Raw genomic sequence first — 21,445 nt, 5'->3', positions numbered from 1 at the left:
GGGTTTGGAGCATTAGGGTGACCTGCTAGGTCAGCACATCAGGGGGCCAGAGGTAATGATGAAGCCACAGGGCAGAAGAAAGGGCAGAGCTCCAGCCTTGTAGACACCCATTTGGAGATTCCTTGGGATGGGAAAGCCTTAATATGAGCTCGAAAGGTCTTTCTGTCACACCTTTTGTCACATATATTAGAAACACTAATACTGATCTCTCTTACTGCCAAAAGCCCCCCCCCTCCATTTTTATGATGATATTGAAGGATTATTTGAGAAGTATTACTGGAAGAAAAACTTTGGTGAGAAAGTCAGCTCGTCACCTCTGGCCCCCTTTGTACAGTCCTGAGCACAAGCCGTCTCTCTTGTTGGCCGTCTCGCAGTGGTAGAGGATTTATATTATGCGAATGACATTTTTGGTATTATTTGCAGAATTGAGATGCCTTAACCTAGGGGCCTTTTAGCCCCTGTGGAATACAAAGCCGATTAGTGCTCTTTGTGCTCTGCCACAAATCATTACACGTCTACATTTTGCTCTTATAAAATATGGATAACAACATGACTGTGTCTCAGGAGTTTGAGTGCATTAGCTAATGATCATGAAACATTGGAAACAGAAAAATTATGTGAATGCCAAGAGCTTTTGTAATTACGCGTTTGCATCATTTTGTTTGGCATCCTTGAAAGTTGTGTTTTCAACATGAGCGTGTGAGGGTTGATTCCTGTTTTTCTAATTGTAGAGGAAGCCCTGAAGAAATAAGCTTGGAGCGTGCTCAGAACACAGCATCTCAGGGAAGCTCTGATGCAGCTCAGGCTGGGGGTGGTTGGTTTGGGTTGAGGTGGAAGAAGAGCCTGAGATATTTTAAAGGCACTGAAGGTAGAAAATGCCAGGACCTGTGGATGGAAATGGTTTCCATGCAGAGTTATGTGAAGATGCTTTTGTCCCGGTGTCCTCAAACATAAATCATTTGGAAAAATCCAGTTTTTCCTTTTTTCTCCTCCAGATAATTTGTTTTAGGACGTAAGGGAAACTCTTTAAGAAGATGTCACATGGTAATGTTTTGAATAGTTTGAGGAGAAGACTTCATTTATTTAGGAGAGGGGTGGCGAGTGGTAACCTGACAGTGTGCCATTTGACAGCTGATATTGTTTTCATGTCGTTTCAGGCAGTGGAGCTACTGCTGTGGTTCAGGCTGCCCTGTGCAAACCCAGGCAAGAACGGGTAGCGATAAAGCGGATCAACTTGGAAAAATGTCAGACCAGTATGGATGAACTATTAGTAAGTAGAGGTGGCGGGGATACCCGCTGGTTGCATTTGTTAACATTTGGGTATGGGGAGATGGGCAGAAGAAGAGCAAAGTGTTCTCTCTCCTATTCTGACACATGTACCTGTGTTTATTTCTTGAGGAATAGCCCCTGCCATTTCCTGTTCCCTAGGAATGAGACCGTGCCTTATTACTGTGTTGTGTAATGCACACTTTCCTTTGCTTTGACAAAGAGTCCTTGGCTTGGTCTGAATAATCCCCAAGGAGGAATGGGCGGCCTTAGTATATATTTTATATACGAGGGTGTACACTCTGTAGGGTGACCTAAAATCATAGGATCACTGATCACAGTTTCTGGGTGGTGAGTTTCTGGCCCTTGGTATGGAAAGCGACACAAATAGGAACTACTCACCACACCATTGGTCATTTTGGCTTCCATAAATTACAAAAATCACATAAATTTGAGTTATTTTTGAAAGCACAGTACAGTTTGCATTTGGTGAAAGAGAAAGTTTGTTTTTCTTACGTGGCAATTTGTACTTCTTACTCTAAATGAAGTGCGTTACATAAATGAGTGGAGCTTGTCAGTGTGGATATGACTGTGGTGGCCTTGGTTGGTTGAAGGAACATTTGCTTTTGGCTTAGCTGACTCATTATTAAATGAACAGCTTGGCAAATGGTTATTAGTTGCCCGGCAAACTGTGAAGGGTTTGAGAGTTTAATCTCATAAATACAGTTGTCGTTCTACCTGCCAATTTTCTTTTCTTCCTTTTGACCATTTATTTGTGGATAATAGAAAATTGCAGTGGAGGAGTTAACTGATTGGTTATCCCAACACTAATCCCAGTGCAAATATTAGTCCAATAGCCCCATACAAGCTACAAAGTATAATGACAGTTGGCTCCAAATGAAGAAGCCTTTTGTTACATTCTACATTGGGAGTGGAATGTCATTAACAAGAGCTTTTTGTCTTTACTCAGAATATAGCTTTTATTTCAGGCTTAATTACAGTACACTATAGTATAAATTAAGCACAAGGATACAGCTGTACTTTTCCAGATCTGTTTGGCCCTACATTTTAAATTAGGTTACACAATGCATAGATTTCCCTGGATGGAGGCACTAGATTGCCGCTAACACTCAGATTAAAGCCACGGCTTCCACAAAGTAATGTTCACTTTCAAAATTTGCCTGCAGTTGTTACCCTCCTCACAATTTCACCTGTGCTTTTGCTCTTACTGACATCACTACTGTGTGCTTGCTGTCTTGGTGACCGAGAACGTTGTACCTTTGTCATCCACCTAGTTTCAAGGTCACTTTTCCCTGAGTTGGAAAAAGCTTTGAATAAACTGTTGGGAGAGTTGGGTCCTGCTTCTTCTAACTAACTTGTTTTTTTTTTTTTTAAACTTTAGTTGAGTTACTTAATCACTCTGTGCTATTTAAAGAGAGAGTTGAATTGGAAGATTTCCAAGATCCCTTTCAGAATCCTGAAATTCTGTGGCTAGGGATGCATAAGTATAATGTTAACTTTTTATTTTTTGATTTGGGGTGTAAATTTAAAGCTTATGCACTGTTCAGAAATATCACTCAAGAATTCGCCTGTGATACTTGCATTTGATTGTGGTGTTCTGTTAGAGGTCTCACAGCCACTTTTCTGCCACCAGCAGAATTTCGATACACAGTGTGTGAGGCTTCTGGGCACTTGTGCCTGATGTTCTGGAGCCAGCCCTTGGCTGATGCTGTGGTCTCTGGGCTCTACGGAGCCTTCAGGCGCCCACAGCCCATGTTTTCCTCTAGCGGCTTTTCATCATCTGACAGTGATGGTTGCTGTGTAAGGGTCTGGGTGGGTGAGCAGGAAGGCTGTCCTTCCAGCCTCATTCCTTGTTTCTTTGAGACTGGAAAGCATAGCAGTGTCATTTGGAGGCACTTGTCACTTAGGACTGTCTGAGGACTGGTGCTTTTGTGGCTTTGTACTTCTTCCATTAGTCTGAGGTCTTGGGACTTATGAGTTTGCACATTAATGTTAATTTACTTCTCTTTTTTTTCTCTCCTTATTGCCCATATTATAACAGAGTACAGTATATATGCATAATTATTTATTTCTCATTTACAAGGATACATGGATTTATTGCTTTGATGTTTCCTTAACCTTGTAACTTTGACCTCCTTAACCTTGAACCTTTGACCTTTGGGTGTCTTGATATATTTAGAGATGGGAGGAATGGCTGTTACTCTTCAGGAGGTCCTACTCCCAGGTTCTTTTCAAACACACAGAAATAGAATTTACGGTATAGGCTGTCTAATGTTGCCAGGCCTTGTGGCCCAATTATTGGCACATGAGATTGTGTGGGGCAAAGCTGCTGTCATCCTTTCAACTTGTGATACTGCTGTTGCTCGCACTTTCATTGTGTTGGTGGGTTCACATTTTGGCAGTGTTTGGACATCTGTATCCTAATAATCCTTTAATTCCATGAGTGTGTGTTATATACAGGTCAGTGTGCTGCATCATCTCACAGACTGTGCTGTGTGCTACTGGAGAACATGGCTCTTAGCAGAAACCGTGGCCACTGGGATCTCTGTCTTGTGAGAGTGTTATGTCACAAAAGTCACAATTTTCAGCTTTTTACTGGCCATTTGACTCTCCGTCTCCTCAGTGAAACTGTATCACCTCCTGACCCTCCCCCCATTTCCAACCCTCTTGTCCCGTAGTAAGGTGGGATTTACACAGAGAGGTCAAAGTGATGACACACAACAGTTTTGGACAGCTGGCCCCAGACTCTGCTTCTTCCGGTGGTAGAGGCTGTCAGTCGATTTACCTTTTGTCATGGAGTGGGTTCCAGGGTTTGCCAAAGTAGAATTCAGATGGTTTATGGTTTCTGAAGCAAAATACTAATTACAGTGCCAATTGTGTTGGGAAGGCAGGGAAGAAGAGAAATGTTAGATGAGATCATTGGTGTTAAATAATTGATAATTTAAATTTATATTATTGGAGAGAGTGCTGTATTACTCTGCAAAGATAAGTTAGTTACAGATCTAATAGGCATTTATTTTTGGCAGATACATATTGAATTTCTGTATTGGGCTTAGGCTCATAAAAAAGATGAGTTTTGGATGTGTATATGGGAGTAAAAGACTATATGCTAACTAAAAATTTATTTTAGGGCTGGGTGCAGTGGCTCACCCCTGTAATTCTAGCCCTTTGGAAGGCCAAGGTAGATGGGTTACCTGAGTTCAGGAGTTTGTGACCAGCCTGAGCAAGAGTGAGGCTGGGCATTGTGGTACATACCTGTAGACCCAACTACTTGGGAGGCTGAGGCAAAGGGATCACTTGAGCCCAAGAATTTGAGGTTGATATGAGCTATGATGCCACAGTTTGCCCAAGGGCGACAAAGTGAAACTCCAAAAAAAAAAAAAATTATTTTAGTTGAACAGCAACTAGGTTAGTACACTCTAGAATAAATGCTTTTCCTGGTATGATGTTAATAGCATTTAAATAATCTAAACTAATGCTTTTCTAGGCATTGTTTTGAATTTCATATATGTTTTGGAGTTTGCCCTTTAACTTTAATCTCTGGATGTAATGATCTTAGTAGTGAATTTTCCAGGGCCCAAGGAGATGTTGGTGGTTTCTTTCATATTTCCAACCATTCCAACATACATGCTTTGATAATTTCTGCGATTTGTTCATCCCACATTTGTTTTTAACTCCACATTTGTCAAACCCACGGTGGTGTAAATGACTAATTATAAATAGTTTAACACCCTCTGGGAGGTATTTATAGTTTTAGAGCAGAACTTGTTAACATCATAATTATTAAACCCTACTAGATGCTAGACATTGGGATAAATGAGGGGAAAACAAGGAGGGCTCCTATTCCTTGGAGAGCCCATGAACTAGTAAATGAGTCTTTTCATTTTTGTTTGGGTTTGGTAAGATTTTTGATCAGGGATACCTTTCTTCTGTAGCTTAGAAGTTTAGTAGACTGGTTTAGTAGACTGGTGGACAGATTATTGTTTTTTACTACATATTCTATAGAGTGAATTCTTGCTTTATAGTCGGAATTAAAACTTGCTAAATATGTCTGACCCATTGTCTTGTAGGCTAGTGTAGTCTATGTGAAGATGGCCTTGAGGTTTCTTGTAAGAGTTTGGTTGTCTGGTCTGTGGTCAACCTCAAAGGTTAGGGATGCTACCCTAGGGCACACTTGGCCTCCCTTAAAATCCATTAGGTTAGTGAAGAATTAATCTGCCTTGTTTGAAGTCTTCTGTCTTTTCAGCCTCCGTCACCATGGGACAGAATGAATTCCATAAATACAACATCGTCTCTCCTTTTACTTACCCTAAAGCCACTTGCTGACCTTCGGGGTACCCTCCTTCATTTTATCCAGGGATGGATGGTCATTTGGGTTTATCGACTACTTGACTTTGACTTTTAGACTTTAACTATATCTCTCTCAATTTTTTGTCTTCAGATTCAGGTTCTTATATTTTTATATATGTCTGCCTTTGGTATCAATTCAGTCTTATTTTCTTATTACTACACATACATCAGTGCCATCAAACTTAGAGTTTAAATCTCAGGGGCAAGAGAGCTCTACTGCTGAGATAAACCATGGCACAGGGACCAGGCAAGGTACTAGTTTCTTTCTTTCTTTCTTTTTTTTGAGACAGAGTCTGATTTGTCACCCTTGGTAGAGTGCGATAGTGTGTCATAGCTCACAGCAACCTCAAACTCCTGAGCTTAAGTGAGTCTCTTGCCTCAGCCTCCTGAGTAGCTGGGACTACAGGCTCCTGCCGCAACACCTAGCTATTTTTAGAGACAGGGTCTCGCTCTGGTTCAGGCTGGTCTCCAACTCGTGAGCTCAGGCCATCCACCCGCCCTGGCCTCCTGAGTGCAGGGATTATAGGTGTGAGCCACCACGCCTGGTCAAATTACTGGTTTTTTAAAAAAAAAAAAAAGTGTAGAAAGAAAAGAAATAGTTATGTGATTACATTATAAAATTAGGTAATGCTCATTAAAATATTTTAGTTTATGATGGATGACATATGTGAACAAAATTGTTTCAAAAACACAATGACTACACAAAGGTGATGAATGTTGGGTGGTATGGTGGAGGGAGAAGAGCTGCTTGGGTCTGGGAACCTGCTTTCTTTGTTTGATTTCTCTGCAAAATGGCTTATGAAGACTGGAAAATCAGTCTCACCTCTGGTCCTCACTATCCTCATGTGAAGACTTATGGCAAAAATTTATTTTCATTACCTAAGTTCTATGATTCTATGTATTTAAAAATCCATTCTTTTAACAAATCCCCTTTTAAAAATCACTTGAACAAAAATACTGATTACTATCCAATCATGCATTATAATTTAGAGTGGAGTCAAGTCACTCTAGTATTATGATGTGGCAGTAAAAACCGACTGTAAATTCTTAGATTTGGGTACCAATTTGCCATCATTTCTCCTGTGTATATAATAAAAGTATTTCTCAGTCATTAAATAGCCTTGAACTGGACAGATACTAGGATCTGCCCTTTTCCCCTGAATCATCTTTATAAAGGTATTTGCTGTATCTCACTGACAGTGTTGGTAGATAGATCAAGAACATTTTCATCAGAACAAAGCCACTGCCCTCATTTTGTTTTTTGCTCATGCTATTTTATTATTTCTCTTTTTCTGCTATTCCTTCTTTCCCTCCCTCCGCCCTCTTTTCCTTCCTTCTTTCCTTCCACTCCTGAGAGGAATGAGCTAGCTATGATTTATAGGGTATTTTGGAGAATAAAGCTCTAGATGTTTACTTGGCTTAATGATCATTGGAGAGGAATAATCCCTAACCACTATCTGATACAGTCTGCAGTCATCCTTTCAAAATTAAATTATACTATTTGGGAACCTCTGAACAGTTCTTCTAATCAGAAGTTTTTTTCTTTTTTCCCTTCTCTTTCTTCCTTTTAATTAAAGTTTAGGGGAAAAACAAAAAAACAGAAAACACAATGATAACAACAACCAAAAAAATCCCCAAAACATAGTTTGTACTGTTTTAACAATTTTCGGGAATTGTGTCAATACTTTTGCAAATCTTATTTATTGTAGATAGATTATACTGGTTAAAAAGCTTCAAAAGCTTTTTAAGTTGACCTCAAAACAGTGTAATTTTGTATGTGTGTGTTGTTTTCTTGATTGTATCTGGAAAGCGTTTTTCCATTCTTTTTTGAACTTAGGAATTTTCTAATTAGTAAATTATTCATATCTCAGCTTATTCCACATCATATGTGGTGGAAAATTGCATTCAATTGTTTGTTGTAGAGTCAGTTATTCTAAGAATATGGCAGTTCCCTGAATGTGGTGCTATTTTGAGCATTGCAGGTCTTAGCCATTAAGTTTTGTACTTTCATCTGTTTCTTGCCACTTAGTTTTATAATTATTTCCATATGATTTGATGTTCATATTTATCCACATATAGCACTCCCCCCCCACCAATCCAGGGCAGGATTAGAAATGAAAACTTTGGATATCTTAAAGACATGAAAATATTCTTAAGAAATTAGAGACTAAATACTGTATGCAAAACTGATTTATTTTTACAGCCCTAAAGTCATATTAGCTTCAGAATATGTATGATTTGGTTGGAGAAAATAGCTTTCATTTTTAGAATATCAAATTTCAAAGTCAGACCATAGTTTATTCAGATACTAATTAAATGTAATTGAATTTTACTTTTAAGTATTTTTCTGCATTTGTTAGAAATGGCTCACTAATATGTTTAACAACTCATGCTATTTTTTTTTTTTTTCAAAAAGTGAGCAGAAATTAGCATTGCAAGGACATTTGTGCTTCTGGGTTTCTACGTTCTCAGTAACAGAAACCCAGCATGGAATCATTTTCAGAGTAGGAGTAAATGGGGAAGCGTTTCCAGATCGAACAGAACTTTATCAGGTCTTTCCTTTTTATCTTTTGTCACCTTCACAGCATCTGGAAAATTTTGTTGCTTGGGGTGAGACAAATGATTTAATCCTTGCCTGTGTTATCTTCTTTTTTATTTTGATTTACTTATTTCCATAATTAACCAAGCTGCTGCTGAGAAAGAGGATGGTGAGATACTCAAGAAGAAGGTTGAGGGGTGTTAGGAGTCATCTTTGCCACTTGTGCGGAGGGTGCTCCCCTGGCAGAACCCCAGATGACACGTGGTACCCAGGCATGGGACAGGAGACACCACAGAAAGAGAAAGATATGTCTCACCTTACATTCTCATCTTTTGGTGATGAAGCCAAATCAGCAGTGGTGATAAAAGTTGGCCTTGAGGTTTACAGCATTACGTATTGGCTGACAAGAAAAGTTCTTTATGTTTCTGTCTTTTAAAATTATTTTTATTTTTATTTTTAAGAGTTCTCACTGTGTTGCCCAGGCTGGCCTCAAACTCCTGGGCTCAAAGGATCCTCCTAGCTGGGCCTTCTGAGTAGCCACCAGGCCTGGCTATCTCTTTTTTTCCTTTTTCTGAAGATGGGTCTTCCTTATTGCCCAGGCTTGAGGAGTACAGTGGTGTGATCAGGGCTCATGGCAGTCTCCAACTTCTGAGCTTAAGTGATGTTCCTGCCTCGGTCTCCTGAGTAGCTGGGACTGCGGTGGGAGCAACTATTCTGTTTTCAATAATGTCTTCAGCTTGACTCTTTCTAGTATTCCCAGGCACAGGGAATTAAATGATCAAAAAGCAGTTATTGATAACAGAGTCTGATTCCAGTTCCGCGATGGCAACCTCAGTGCTTTCAGAACCCATATGATACCATTATTATGTTGAAGAACTAACTGTTTTAGCTAAACTCTGAAGGAAAATGGCTCCTTCCTCTTGAGATCTCTTTTAGTATTTCAGTATCATTATTTTATCCCTTACTTTCACTCTTTGAAGCAAATAACTGTACCAGTGGCTTCTACATTTCTTTTTTTGTGTGTGTGTCATTTTCTTAGTTATTATTTTAAAACGTTCACATTCTGCTCTTAGAAGGCTTCTACATTTCTAAACAAAGTTCTTTAGTTTTTTAAGACAGTTTTTTGCACAGCGCCCAATTTTGTAACATCATAACTAACCAAGCAAGTAGGCCCTGGAATGTTCCTTCTCTTCTGTTAGCAAGCAAATGTTTGCTCATGGTGATTTCCCTGCTGCTTTTGAGGAATTTTCCAGTCCTCCATTTACCATGACACTTTACATGTTTACAACTACTCTCTCTAGTTTTAAAAACTTATCTTTAGGTGGCTGTGGTGGCTCGCTCCTGTAATCCTAGCTCTCTGGGAGGCGGAGGCAGGAGGATCCCCTAAGCCCAGGAGTTGGAGACTAGCCTGAGCAAGAGTGAGAATCTGTCTCTACTCAATATAGAAAAAATGAGCCAGGCATTGTAGTGAGCACCTATAGTCGCAGCTACTCTGGAGGCTAACAAAGGAGGGTTGCTTGAATCTAGGAGTTTGAGGTTGCTGTGAGCTACGCTGATGCCATGTCACACTCTAGCCCAAGCAGGTGACAGAGCAATACTCTCTTCCAAAAAAAAAAAAAAAAAAAAAACCCAATGATCCAAACAAACCTTATCTATGAACACTGCTTAAAACTATCACTGAATTAATGCTTCCCTTTCCTAATTTCTTAAAAATGTTTCCTTGCCTTCAAAATATCTCATTTCTAAGCCTGCCTTCATTTGGACTATATTTGGATAAATTCAGATACCAAATCACATAAAAATAATCACAGAGCTAAGTGGCAAGGGATATTTGTTGATTCATTTGTAAAGTGGTACAGGACAATATTTGTCTCATTCTTTGAATAGGTTTTTCTCTGCTCTGCTGGTACTTTTCCTCTAAAAGAGGCAAGTGTGAGCTGCATAAATGGCACATGGTTTTTAGTAGGGTTAAAAAGCTCACAGTAACATTTTTCATGATTGAAAATGACAGTACAGAAAAATACATTGCTCCTATAAGAGCTAGTATTTTTCTTACGTTTCTTCACTAACATTTGAAATTGCTGAAGTTTATTTTTTAATTTTTAATTCTGCTGCTTATAATATTTGGTTGTTATGAATATTAGGCGGTCTTTTGTAATGATGCTCCTGTTATCATTACAGGAGCAATGATAACGCTGGAGAATAATATTCTAGAAAGGTTTTATTTAGCACGGTTACCCTCACATCAGTTATGGAATTCTTTGAATGCTAGCAGGGTATTGCATACATTTTAAAGATGTTTTGGTCATCTCTTGCATTTGGAAACACAGGCTTCATTTGACAGTATTTGTAAATCACATATATCGATTTTCCTTTTGAGATTAAATGGCAGTGTGGAAATGTGCCTGGGAGTTAGCTATATGTTTCTGTCCCATCATTTCATTGAAAAGAAAATGCTTCTCAGTGGTTAACTTGAAAGCAGGAATTCTCAGACTTGGCTGCACATTAGAATCACCTGGGAGCCTCTGGAAATTTTCATTCCCAGGTTGTATCCTAAACTAATTTACATCAGCCTCCCTGGGGCCGGGACCCAGATGTTGGTTTTTCAGAGTTCCCCGGGCGATTTCAATGTGCAGCCATGGTTGAGATCTACTGCTGTAGAATAAAGTCAGACCTAGTCACGCCTCCGCTTGAACTGTGCACGTGCACCTGTCGCTGGAGCTTGGGGAGGTCTGAGTTCTTAACTGAGTAGTTGAATGGGATAATTTTGCCGCCATTGTCAGATAAAGAATTTATTTGGGATTTACATCAATTGTGCAAATGTGCCACTTTGATTAAACATAGTTTCATGCTTTGAATTCAGAATCCATTTTAAACTCTTCTCTTTCCTTAACAAAAAATTTTCCTCTAGTGCTTCGTCAATCTCATGGTCTCAGGGAGAAAAAAAAAACCGGCTCTAACTTTTTCCTAGTTCTCATATCTCAAAACTTATGTTACTTCTCTTTGTTTTAAGTACAAAGAGAATCCCAAAAGAGTTGGAGGCAGCCTCCCAGGATACATGAAATAGGACAAGGAGGTATAAACTGAACACAGGGTGAAATGATTAGGGAAAACACAGACCCGGACAGTGTAGAATCAGGAGCAAAGCTAAAAATTCCTCACTGAATGACCTGCCGGTACACGATAGGAAGCTCCTCCGCTGGTGAGCCAGCAGGGCAAATGAGTGTGTCACTTGATTATTTCTGTATGGAAAGTTGAATGCTGCTGGCAAGGTCTGTCTCTCTGTGCCTTTGAGGCCTAGTCAGGACTTGGACACCTGAGACACCTGTGAGATGAGTGGCCAAGAAGGAATGAAGACCTGGAAGGTTCTCACCTGCAACGAGTTTTGTGTATTTCTTTTTGCTTATTCCACAGTGATTTTATGTAGTTGGTAGTATAAATCTCATTTTACAGCAAGGGAAACAGAGGCTCAAAGACATAGGATAATCTGCCCCAGGAATCAATCTAGTTGTGACTGAGATTGTAGCCCTTCTTAAGTGCTTTCTGAAAGATCCAATGCTTTGTTGAACACAATTCCTGCTTATCCTCAGTACTGTTTATAGGAGAAATAATATTTGTGGGGGGATAACAAAGGCCATGTAGCAATATGAGAAAATTTCTGGTAAATGCTTAAACATAGGTTTTTGTTATTATTTTTTTTTTCATTTTTATAGTTTTATTTTGGGGGGTTTCCTTCCCATCTCTTCATATTTGTGGGGCAGGAAACTTCCTAGGAAATGTCCTGGGTGGATGGTTGAAAATATTTGTTGAGCATGCAGGTCTAATACAGTTTGCCTCTGTAGCTCAAGAATTATTTCCAAATTAAACAAAGTAAACAAACTTCATTCTAATTTTAACCACATTACTTTAATGAATATAATGAAAATAAATGTTAGGCCCTAGTGCCATGTATAGGGACATTTCTTATCCAAATCACCAAATCGTTTTGTTTTTATAGAATTTCCACTTTTTAAATGTTCCCCCTAAAAATGTAAGAGAAATCGTAAAAATATCATTTGGAAGAATCCCTTTCAGCTGGTGAATACCAATGGGGTCTGGGACCATTACTGCAATCACCTGACTGCAATCACCTGTTTAATCTTTAGGCGTTCACGAATCTCTTGAAGTCTCAGTTTTTTTCATCTGTAAAGTGGAGAAAAAACACCTACTATTTTGCTAAAATGGCATAGCACACATGAAGCAATTTATATAATGTCTGATCTATCAGTAGTGACTATTAAGTGTACACTACCTATTTTAAATATTTTAATCATGGTAAAGAAAAAAATCATGGTCAACATAGAATAAAATTTCATTTTTAGATAATTGAGTACAAAGGGTGTAAACATGGATTTCCTAAACCAAAGGGCAGTGTCATAGTAAATGTCCTGGGTGGATGGTTGGAAATATTTGGAGAATATGTAGATCTAATAATAGTTTTGCTTTTTCTATAGAAAGAAATTCAAGCCATGAGTCAGTGCAGCCATCCAAATGTCGTGACCTATTACACCTCTTTTGTGGTCAAAGATGAACTCTGGCTGGTCATGAAGTTACTAAGTGGAGGTAAGTGGGCTTTTATTGGGTTTTTTTTTTTGCCTTTTGTTGGAGCCAGTATATTGAATAACACTTTAGATTTGATCCCTTCGTTCCTGCGTTTGAGAGTTTGCTTTTTTACTGCCTGGAGGATAAAGTTCAGATTCCTTAGAGCTGATCTTCAGAGTCTTACCTAATTCAGCTTAACAGATATTTTTACTATTTATTTTACATGTGTGTCCCCTTCCCCTGTTCCCTCTGGCCCTGGACTGAGTTCTTCTTCTCCTTACCTTCCCATGTGCTCCAGCCGTAAGATGTCATATCCTTTCTGTAGCCACTGCTTACTCTTCAAAAAAGTTAACTGTTCTTTTTCTTTAAACATTCTTTTTAACATTATTGAGATCCTTAACACATTGTAACATACTGAATTGTTTCAGCGCTGGTTATTAGAACTTTCTGTCGTGATGGGAATGTTCTACAGATGAGCCATCAGCTTTCTACTAATCACATACCACTCTTGAGCACTTGATATGTGGCTAGTGTGACTGAGAGACTGAGTTTCTGTTACATTGTAATTCACTTATATTTAAATGGCCTCTTGCGACTAGTGGCCACAGTATTGGGTAGTGCAAATTTTGATTGTGGACTTTGTGAAGAAAGAACTGTCTTAAACACATTGAATTCATTCAACCTGGCATCTACTGGGTGCTCAATAAATGTCCGCGAGAAATATGTGCTAAATCCTTTGTGGTGTTGACTAGAAGTGACACTATTCTTATCCTCCTATTGGATTTGGGAAGGAAAATAACTCCTCTCTGTAGCCTCAGATCCCTGGAGTTATGCAAGCCATTACAGTTTAATTTACAAAGCAGTTTCATGTGCGTATTTGATTTCTTTTAGTCTTTTAACATCACTCTCAGGAAAGGAGGGGTAATGATAACTGTTACCTATGTTGAACATTTCCTGTGGCTAGATCCTGTCTAAGGCAGTTTACTGACATTCTCTCATTTAATCTTGATGACACCTCTGAATGGCCTGTGTCACCATCCCTGTTTTTCAGAAATTACACCAAAGCTCAAGGAGTTCAGCCGCTTTCCCAAGATTACATACATAGTAAATGTTGGTGCTGGAATTTGTGACATAGCTTAAAAACTGAGCTGTGCTGCTTCATTCTACCGACCTGGACACTGAAACTTAGACTGCCTTAGTGACTTCCTTAGTGACACTGGCATACCCTCTAACATGTTCTGTTTCTAGGGTGTCACTCCTCCTGTGTCTTTCTGAAATATGAAGTGTGATTTAAGAGCAGAGAACATTTTGCTTTGCCTGGACAAAGCCAAACTTGGCACAGCAGAATTTACATGTTGGAGCTCATTCTAAACTGCAGATGTAGTTCCAGCTAAGGCTGAATCTAGGGATACATCTTGAATTTTTTTTTTTTTTTTTTTAAAGAAACTCTCTAGGATCAAGTAAAGGCCCAGGAATGAGATGATGGAGACATTGTCATTGGCTTGGCTATGCTTGTGTAGGTCTCAGTAGGGAGCCTGGGAGAACTTAGTTCTGCTCTGTTCCTAGTCTTACTCAGTTCTATCAGTCGTCGTCTCTTTGAGTGACTACTTTGGTTTTTAATTAAAAGAGAAAAGAATAAAAAGACAGAATAGAAGGAAAAGGAAGCCTCCTCAGTGCCGTGCGACTATTGGGCTTGCCCCTCGGTTCTGCAGAGGGTAATGCTTTGCCAACAAGATGGTCTTACTGATGTTCCTCTTGTGGGGGTTCCACCAACCTTGAGGAAATGAGAAATTTTGGTGACCTGAGACCTCGAATAGTTCCAAATACCGCTCTGGTCAAGCTGAAGATTTTACCTTAATTAACCTCTTACTTTTATAAACTTGAGAATATCCTCTTGTCCTGTTTTATGGGGCGGATCTGATAGAAAATTTCACTGACTTTTAAAAAGAGGTCAGCATAATCTCTCTGGGCTTTAGGTAAGAGGAACAGGTTTTAAACAGGTTTCCACAGGTAAGGAGAACGTAGGCAGATGTGGACTCCTATTCATTTTCCTTTAGCTGGCCAGAAATGCATACTTGCCTGGTATGGTACGTCCTTATAAAATGGTTTTGGAATTACCATTTTCCAAACGACACAAAAATCCAAGAGTCAGTGAATAATCAGATTTTTTTTTTCTTTCTGAAGGGGAAGTACAATGTGGATTTGTTTTCTTCTATTATATTTCATTACATTGGCTCTCTTAATGAGGGGCAGGCAGCTAGTCTGGTGGAGGAATAATCTGACAGGGAAACTCAATCCTCTTAGTTAATTATAAAGAGCCTAGAGCCAAATTCAGGTCCTGAGGTAAGCTGTTTGTTAACTCTTCAGAAATGTCGAACCCCCAGGTAGTTATGGCTTTTAAAATGACCTAGAGGTTTGGAATATTAATTAATATGTGTTGAAACATGAATTCACATTGCCAAGGATACTGCTCTGTATATAGTAGCCAAGAGCTAGGTATTTTGGTATTAATTTCTTTATTGTAGGTGTCAGTACATCAGGCATCAGGTAGATGAAAATAGACTGTGTACCGTCACGTGGAGAGGTTTAGCAGCATCATACTGTTGCCCCCTCCAGCTGTGATTTAAGTTTTCGGGAACATCTGGGTTCTTTCTCTCCGCAGTTGACTGCTGCCTTTTCTCCTGGCTTCCTCCTCCTCCTTTGTCAGTTTAGACCTCTTGAACCCTCTTCAGAGTCTGTGACCAGTTGTATGTCCAGAGCAAAGGGACTAACCGTGAAGTGGTCTGGTTCCTGATCCAGAATCATCCTCTCTAAGTGCACCCTGAAAGTGCCTTGCAAACCTGAATTTGGTGTTTCTGGTCCTGGGCCTGCCCTTTGGTTGTTTATACACCTTGGGAATGTTTGTATCAACTAAACAAACAAAACCCAGTATTTCAATATCACCATTTAGTTTTCCCTAAATGGTGGAGTTTTACCCTGAAAAGGTAATGAAGGTGTTTCTAAAATTATTTTTTTCTAATTCTTTTGTTTGTCCACTTAGGTTCAATGTTGGATATCATAAAATACATCGTCAACCGAGGAGAACACAAGAATGGAGTTCTGGAAGAGGCAATAATAGCAACAATTCTTAAAGAGGTTTTGGAAGGCCTAGACTATCTGCACAGAAATGGTCAGATTCATAGGTATGGCAGCTGCAGAGATGTTTAATTCACCTGTTCATCTCTTTAGCCCTAGTTTGTAAAGAATGTTAAGGAAATGCATGCAGAAGGTAGGTATTGATGTTACTTCTAACTTAGATAGACTGAATAGTTGGGAAGAAAAAGACCTTAAGAAAGAAACAGGGCTCAGTGCCTGTGGCTCAAGCAGCTAAGGCCCCTGCAACATACATCTAAGGTGGAGGGTTTGAATCCAGCCCGGGCCCGCCAAATAACAATGACAGCTGCAACCAAAAAATAGCCGGGCGTTGTGGTGGACGCCTGTGGTCCCAGCTACTTGGGAGGCTGAGGCAGGAAATCGTTTGAGCCCAGGAGTTGGAGGTTGCTGTGAGCTGTGATGCCACAGCACTCTACCCAGGGGGACAGCTTGAGGCTCTGTCTCAAAAAAAAAAAGAAAAGAAAGAAACAGAAGAATTAATTTTGATGAATAATATAGGTATCCTTGGGATTGGTTTATTTGCTTTCACTGAAATAAGTGCAGAATACAAAAGGCACTACATGAACTCATTTAAAAAAATGAGTTAACATAACTCTTCTTAAAGTGTGTTCAGTTGAACTGGATAGCATCTCTAGCTTTCTGATACAGGCACTTCTGCTCCAGACATTGTGATATATTAATTATTTTCAATACAGTAGTGAGAGGAAAGGAGGTGGCACTAATTTTATCTTCTTTGTGACATAAAATGCCAATTGTTTAAAATAGACAAACAGCATAGAAAGTGAATGCCTAATGTTTCAGATGAATTAGTGCTACTTGGGCTCTTAGGTTTTTCTTTTCTTTTTTTTTTTTTTACAAATTTTGCAAGTAAATAACCATTTCCCAATGATACTCATAGTGTAATCCTCCTACTCTGAACTATAAGTGAGCTAATACTTTAGAATTCAAACATATGAATTACAAATTCTCATTTTTCTTTAAGTGTTAAGATTACTTGTATACAGCTTCTGTATAGTAAAGAAATATATTATAAAGAGTATTTATAATTGGTATATTCCCAGAGGAGATGATAGAATTCATTTTTCCAAGGGAGATGGAATTACTGTGGAATTGCACCACAGATAAACATAAGTGGAAGTAGAATAGCTATACGTAGACTGCAGTTTAATACTCTATAAAATGACTGGATTGTGAGTTCATGGCCAGTTTCTAACCCTGAAACATAAAATAGTCTACTCACCAGTAATTTAATTAAATACAGATAATGATGTCATGGAAATTATTTGTCACTAAAATCCTAAGTGTCCCCCAGGACTAAATCCTTGTAACTTTTAAAATCTTTAATATAATTTTAATATTATATTTATGTCAAAGTGCCGCCTCATATGATGTATTTTAAAATCTTCCTAAGTGAATCAATATAATAATCTGTACTCCACAATTTATTCTCTATTTCTTTTTTCTAATAGGGATTTGAAAGCTGGTAATATTCTTCTGGGTGAGGATGGTTCGGTACAAATAGCAGGTAAAGCCCATAAAGATAAAACATATTTTACATGTTTATGGGGGTGTTACAGTTTTAAGAAATGTAGAATGAATGAATGTGTGCAAATGTAATCTCTTTTAAGAATGTATCTCGACGGCCTTGTTTTACGCGACGTACAGTATTTATAGAATGTTTGGGTCTAGAGGATGATGTATTTTCCTCTTGTTTTGATGAATCTTCATCAGATCATCCTATAAAAGATGCTATTACAGTAGGACACAGCCCTTTGATTAAGAACAAGTTTACTTTCAATTTTATTATATTTTCTTCCTCTCAGGTTGAATAATAGAAATATTTGTATAACTGTAAGAAAAGCACTTTTGAAAAAGCATTTTTTTTTTTTATTGATACAGTCTCACTTTCTTGCCTCAGGCTAGAGTGCCATGGCCTCAGCTGAGCTTACAGCAATCTCAAACTCCTGGGTTCAAGTGATCCTCCTGCCGCAGGCTCCTAAGTACCTGGGACTACAGGCACCTGACATGATGCCAGGCTGATTTTTCTATTTTTTAGTAGACATAGGGTTTTGTTCTTGCTCAGGCTGGTCTTGAACTTCTGAGCTCAAGTGATTCTCCCACCTCAACTTCCCAGAGTGCTAGGATTATCAGGCCCAGCCCTAAAAAAGCTTTTTGATGAGCTTGAAAGTTTGAAACTTATACATACTAATTAAAAATTAATGAAGAAGTGGCTGAAAGAATTGGGAGGTCCTAAAATCTAGATCTTGTTATTTTTTTTGTTTTTTATTTTTTTTGAGACAGAGCCTCAAGCTGTCCCCCTGGGTAGAGTGCCGAGGCATCACAGCTCACAGCAACCTCCAACTCCTGGGCTCAAGCGAGTCTCCTGCCTCAGCCTCCCAAGTAGCTGGGACCATAGGTGCCTGCCCCACCGCCTGGCTATTTTTTGGTTGCAGCCATCGTTGTTTGGTGGGCCTGGGCTGGATTTGAACCTGCCACCTTAGGTTTATGTGGCTGGTGCCTTAGCCCACTTGAGCCACAGGTGCCGAGCTCTAGGTCTTGTTATGTTCTTCAATCTGACCTAATATTACTATTCTTGGTGGTTGGTGGACAGGGGATGCAGTGAATGTCTATTGCATCAACACACTAGGTGAGCACCTTCCATGCTCAGAGTAACCTGAAAGCCTGGGATAAAATCTATCTATGTCTGTATTCATTCTTGTTTTACTCATTTCCATGGAAGTCTGTTTCAACAATCCTTTTAGCCATCACCATTTCTCTCGGTGAGATGCTTTTGGCATTTTTGGCTGGATGGCCCTTCCTTGTACTGGGCTGTCCCTGTCATTGCAGGGAAGAGTAGGATGGGCCCTCTTACACCTATCACCTGGTTTCGATAATTATTATTATTATTATTATTTTTTTGAGACAGAGTCTCACTATGTCATCCTCAGAGTACTGTGGCATAAGAGCTCACAGCAACCTCCAACTCTTGGGTTTAAGCTCTTTTCTTGCCTCAGTCTCCCAGGTAGCTGGGACTATAGGCGCCCACCACAATGCCGGGCTCTTTTCTTTTGTTGCATTTGTTTAGCTGGCCCGGGCCGGATTCAAACCCTCCACCCTCCGTAACCACGGTGCTACAGGCGCCAAGCCATGGTTTTGATAATTTTTAATCTTGGGCTATTCTTGATTTATCTGTCCCCTCCCTCCCTTCGTTGGTGGCTCTCATCATTTTTAATACTGAATTTGGTTCTTGAGCTAAGTTAGTGCCTCGTGTATCCATATCTAGTCCCCGTGAGAAGACCTTTTCTCACAGGCTAGGGACAGTTTGGAAGGTGCTTCAACTAAAGAAGTGACAGCTGAAAACATCTGTGGGCAAACATTTCCAGACTGTTGAGCCCCAAGTAGTCTGACGCCTGTTGCTCAGTGAGTAGGGCGCCGGCCACATATACCAAGGCTGGTGGTTTGAGCCTGGCTGGGACCTGCTAAACAACAATGACAACTGCAACCAAAAGTAGCTGGGTGTTGTGGCAGGCGCCTGTCGTCCCAGCAACTTGGGAGGCTCAGGCAAGAGAATCTCTTGAGCCCAAGAGTTTGAGGTTGCTGTGTGAGCTGTGATGCCATAGCACTCTACCAAGGGCAACAGAGTGACATTCTGTCTCAAGAAAGAAAAAAAAAAAAGGCCGGCTCTTATGTCATACCAGGCTTGGCTGAATTTCTTAGGCTACCTCTTAGGAGCTTTCTGACCTTGGGAAAGTCACCAAACTTCTTGAGACCCAGTTGCATTAAAGGAAGATAAAAATATAACCCCTCATCTTATTTTGTGAAGTCAAGGTTTGATAATGTTATTTGTGGCGGGCACATAGTAGGCAGGCAGTAAATATCACCCTTGCTGTGGTTACTATTACTGCTGTTAGTATCGTTACTGCGGTTACTACAGTTGACAGGATCACTCTGTACTTCTCTGCGCTGACTGGATCATGTGTACCTCAGATTTTTCTTGCAAGAGATTCAGCTCTGAGGAATTTGTAAGTTATGAAAAGGTAATACTTACTAATTATAGAATTTGGAAGCTAACTTGCCATTAATCCAAGCTGATAAGGAGGCATAACTTTTATGATGAAGTGATAATTTCTCTTTAAGAGGGTCCAGATAGCTGGAAACTGCCTGGAAATGTGAAGGCAGTTCTCCCCCGGCCTTACTCTGTTACTTCAAACTCTGCCAGTCATCTCATCCCAATATCCATGTCAGATTAATGATCTGCGCCTTTTGCTGGGCCTTCTGGAGTGCGTTGTCCTTTCCTTTTTCCCAGCAGGAATTCCCTGAGGTAGGATATCCTGACCTTTTCTTTCCGTCTCAAGCCTTTGGGTTTTTGGTCACTGTGGGTGGTGTTGAGTGTGACCTAGAATGGGCTACACTGCAGGTGCTGCTGGGTTCAGAGGGCACCTGCAGAAAGCACCCAGATGCAGGGCGGTGCTGGGGATTAAATGAACCCGTGTGCAAAGGGCGACGCCTTCTCCATGCCTGGCCATGTGGGCCGTCCTTGGGGCCCTTTCTGTGTATGTGACTTCATGCTTATGTAGTAACAAACTGGAATTGCCATTTCCCAGATGTGTGATGGCTTATTTGAATGTACTGTTTCTACATCTCTGAAGCTGTTGCTTTCTAGAAGTCATGTTTAATTTTCCTCACACTCACTGACCTGAGTATGATATTAAATTTACACAGTATTTAAGATTTCAGTTTTTAAAGTTTTAACTATAAAGTAAGGTTATTGCCATAAAGCATTATTAATCTCTCCTGGGAACAGGGAGATGTTACTGCTGTCCTCATTTTATACGAGATTGACTTTCATGGTCAGGCAGTTGGTCACTGTTTGAACAAAAACTAGGACCCGGAATCTTTGGGTCCTTTGCTGGCATTGCTGTCTGGTGGGTGAAGTAGGGAAGGGGGGTGGAAGCATTGAAAGAAGAGACTCACAGAAATGGTGGGAGTGAGTCTGCCCCTTTTTGTTACTACTGTTTTTATTTAGACAAATAATACATTGTTTTTACCTGGACTGTTTTTGCCCTTTTCCTTTGTAATTTTAGGCCTCTTAGACCCTGTAGTTTGAAAATTAGTCAGGGAGAAGTTTAGTTTTCATTCATTTCTTTAAAGAAATGTAATTATTGCCTATCTTGAGAATTTTATGGTGTACAGTGTGTGTGTGTGTGTGTGTGTGTGTGTGTGTGTGTGTTTAAGCCTGGCATTTATTTAGTCTGTTAATTAAAAAAAAATTTTTTTTTTGGACAGTTTTACTTTGTCTCCCTTGGTAGAGTTCTGTGCCTCCATAGCTCACAGCAACCTCAAAGTCTTTGTCTCAAGCGATTCTCTTGCCCCAGCCTCCCAGGTAGCTGGGATTACAGGCGCTCACCACAATGCCTAGCTGTTTTTTAGAGAATAGGTCTTGCTCTGGCTCAGGCTGGTTTTGAACCTGTGAGCTCAGGGCAATCCACCCGCCTTGGCCGCCCAGCATGCTGGAATTACAAGTGTGAGCCACTG

General features: G+C 39.8%; 1 protein-coding gene across 1 annotated transcript in view; it reads left to right on the top strand.

The window, feature by feature from the left end:
• The window catches only part of LOC111727010 (STE20/SPS1-related proline-alanine-rich protein kinase), a 76,953-nt gene that overhangs the window by 32,900 nt on the left and 22,608 nt on the right, over positions 1-21,445 (top strand). The window contains exons 2-5 of the mRNA XM_023516363.1: positions 1,158-1,270; positions 12,670-12,778; positions 15,798-15,939; positions 17,380-17,435. Coding sequence (XP_023372131.1) covers positions 1,158-1,270; positions 12,670-12,778; positions 15,798-15,939; positions 17,380-17,435 — 420 coding nt within the window. The remainder of the gene's footprint in view (positions 1-1,157; positions 1,271-12,669; positions 12,779-15,797; positions 15,940-17,379; positions 17,436-21,445) is intronic.

This window comes from Otolemur garnettii, unplaced genomic scaffold, assembly GCF_000181295.1.
Source record: "Otolemur garnettii isolate 467f Iridium unplaced genomic scaffold, OtoGar3 scaffold00090, whole genome shotgun sequence".
In the NCBI taxonomy this organism is placed as follows: domain Eukaryota; kingdom Metazoa; phylum Chordata; class Mammalia; order Primates; family Galagidae; genus Otolemur; species Otolemur garnettii.
The sequence above is the reverse complement of the archived record's forward strand: the minus strand, read 5'-3'. Positions and strand labels throughout refer to the sequence as shown.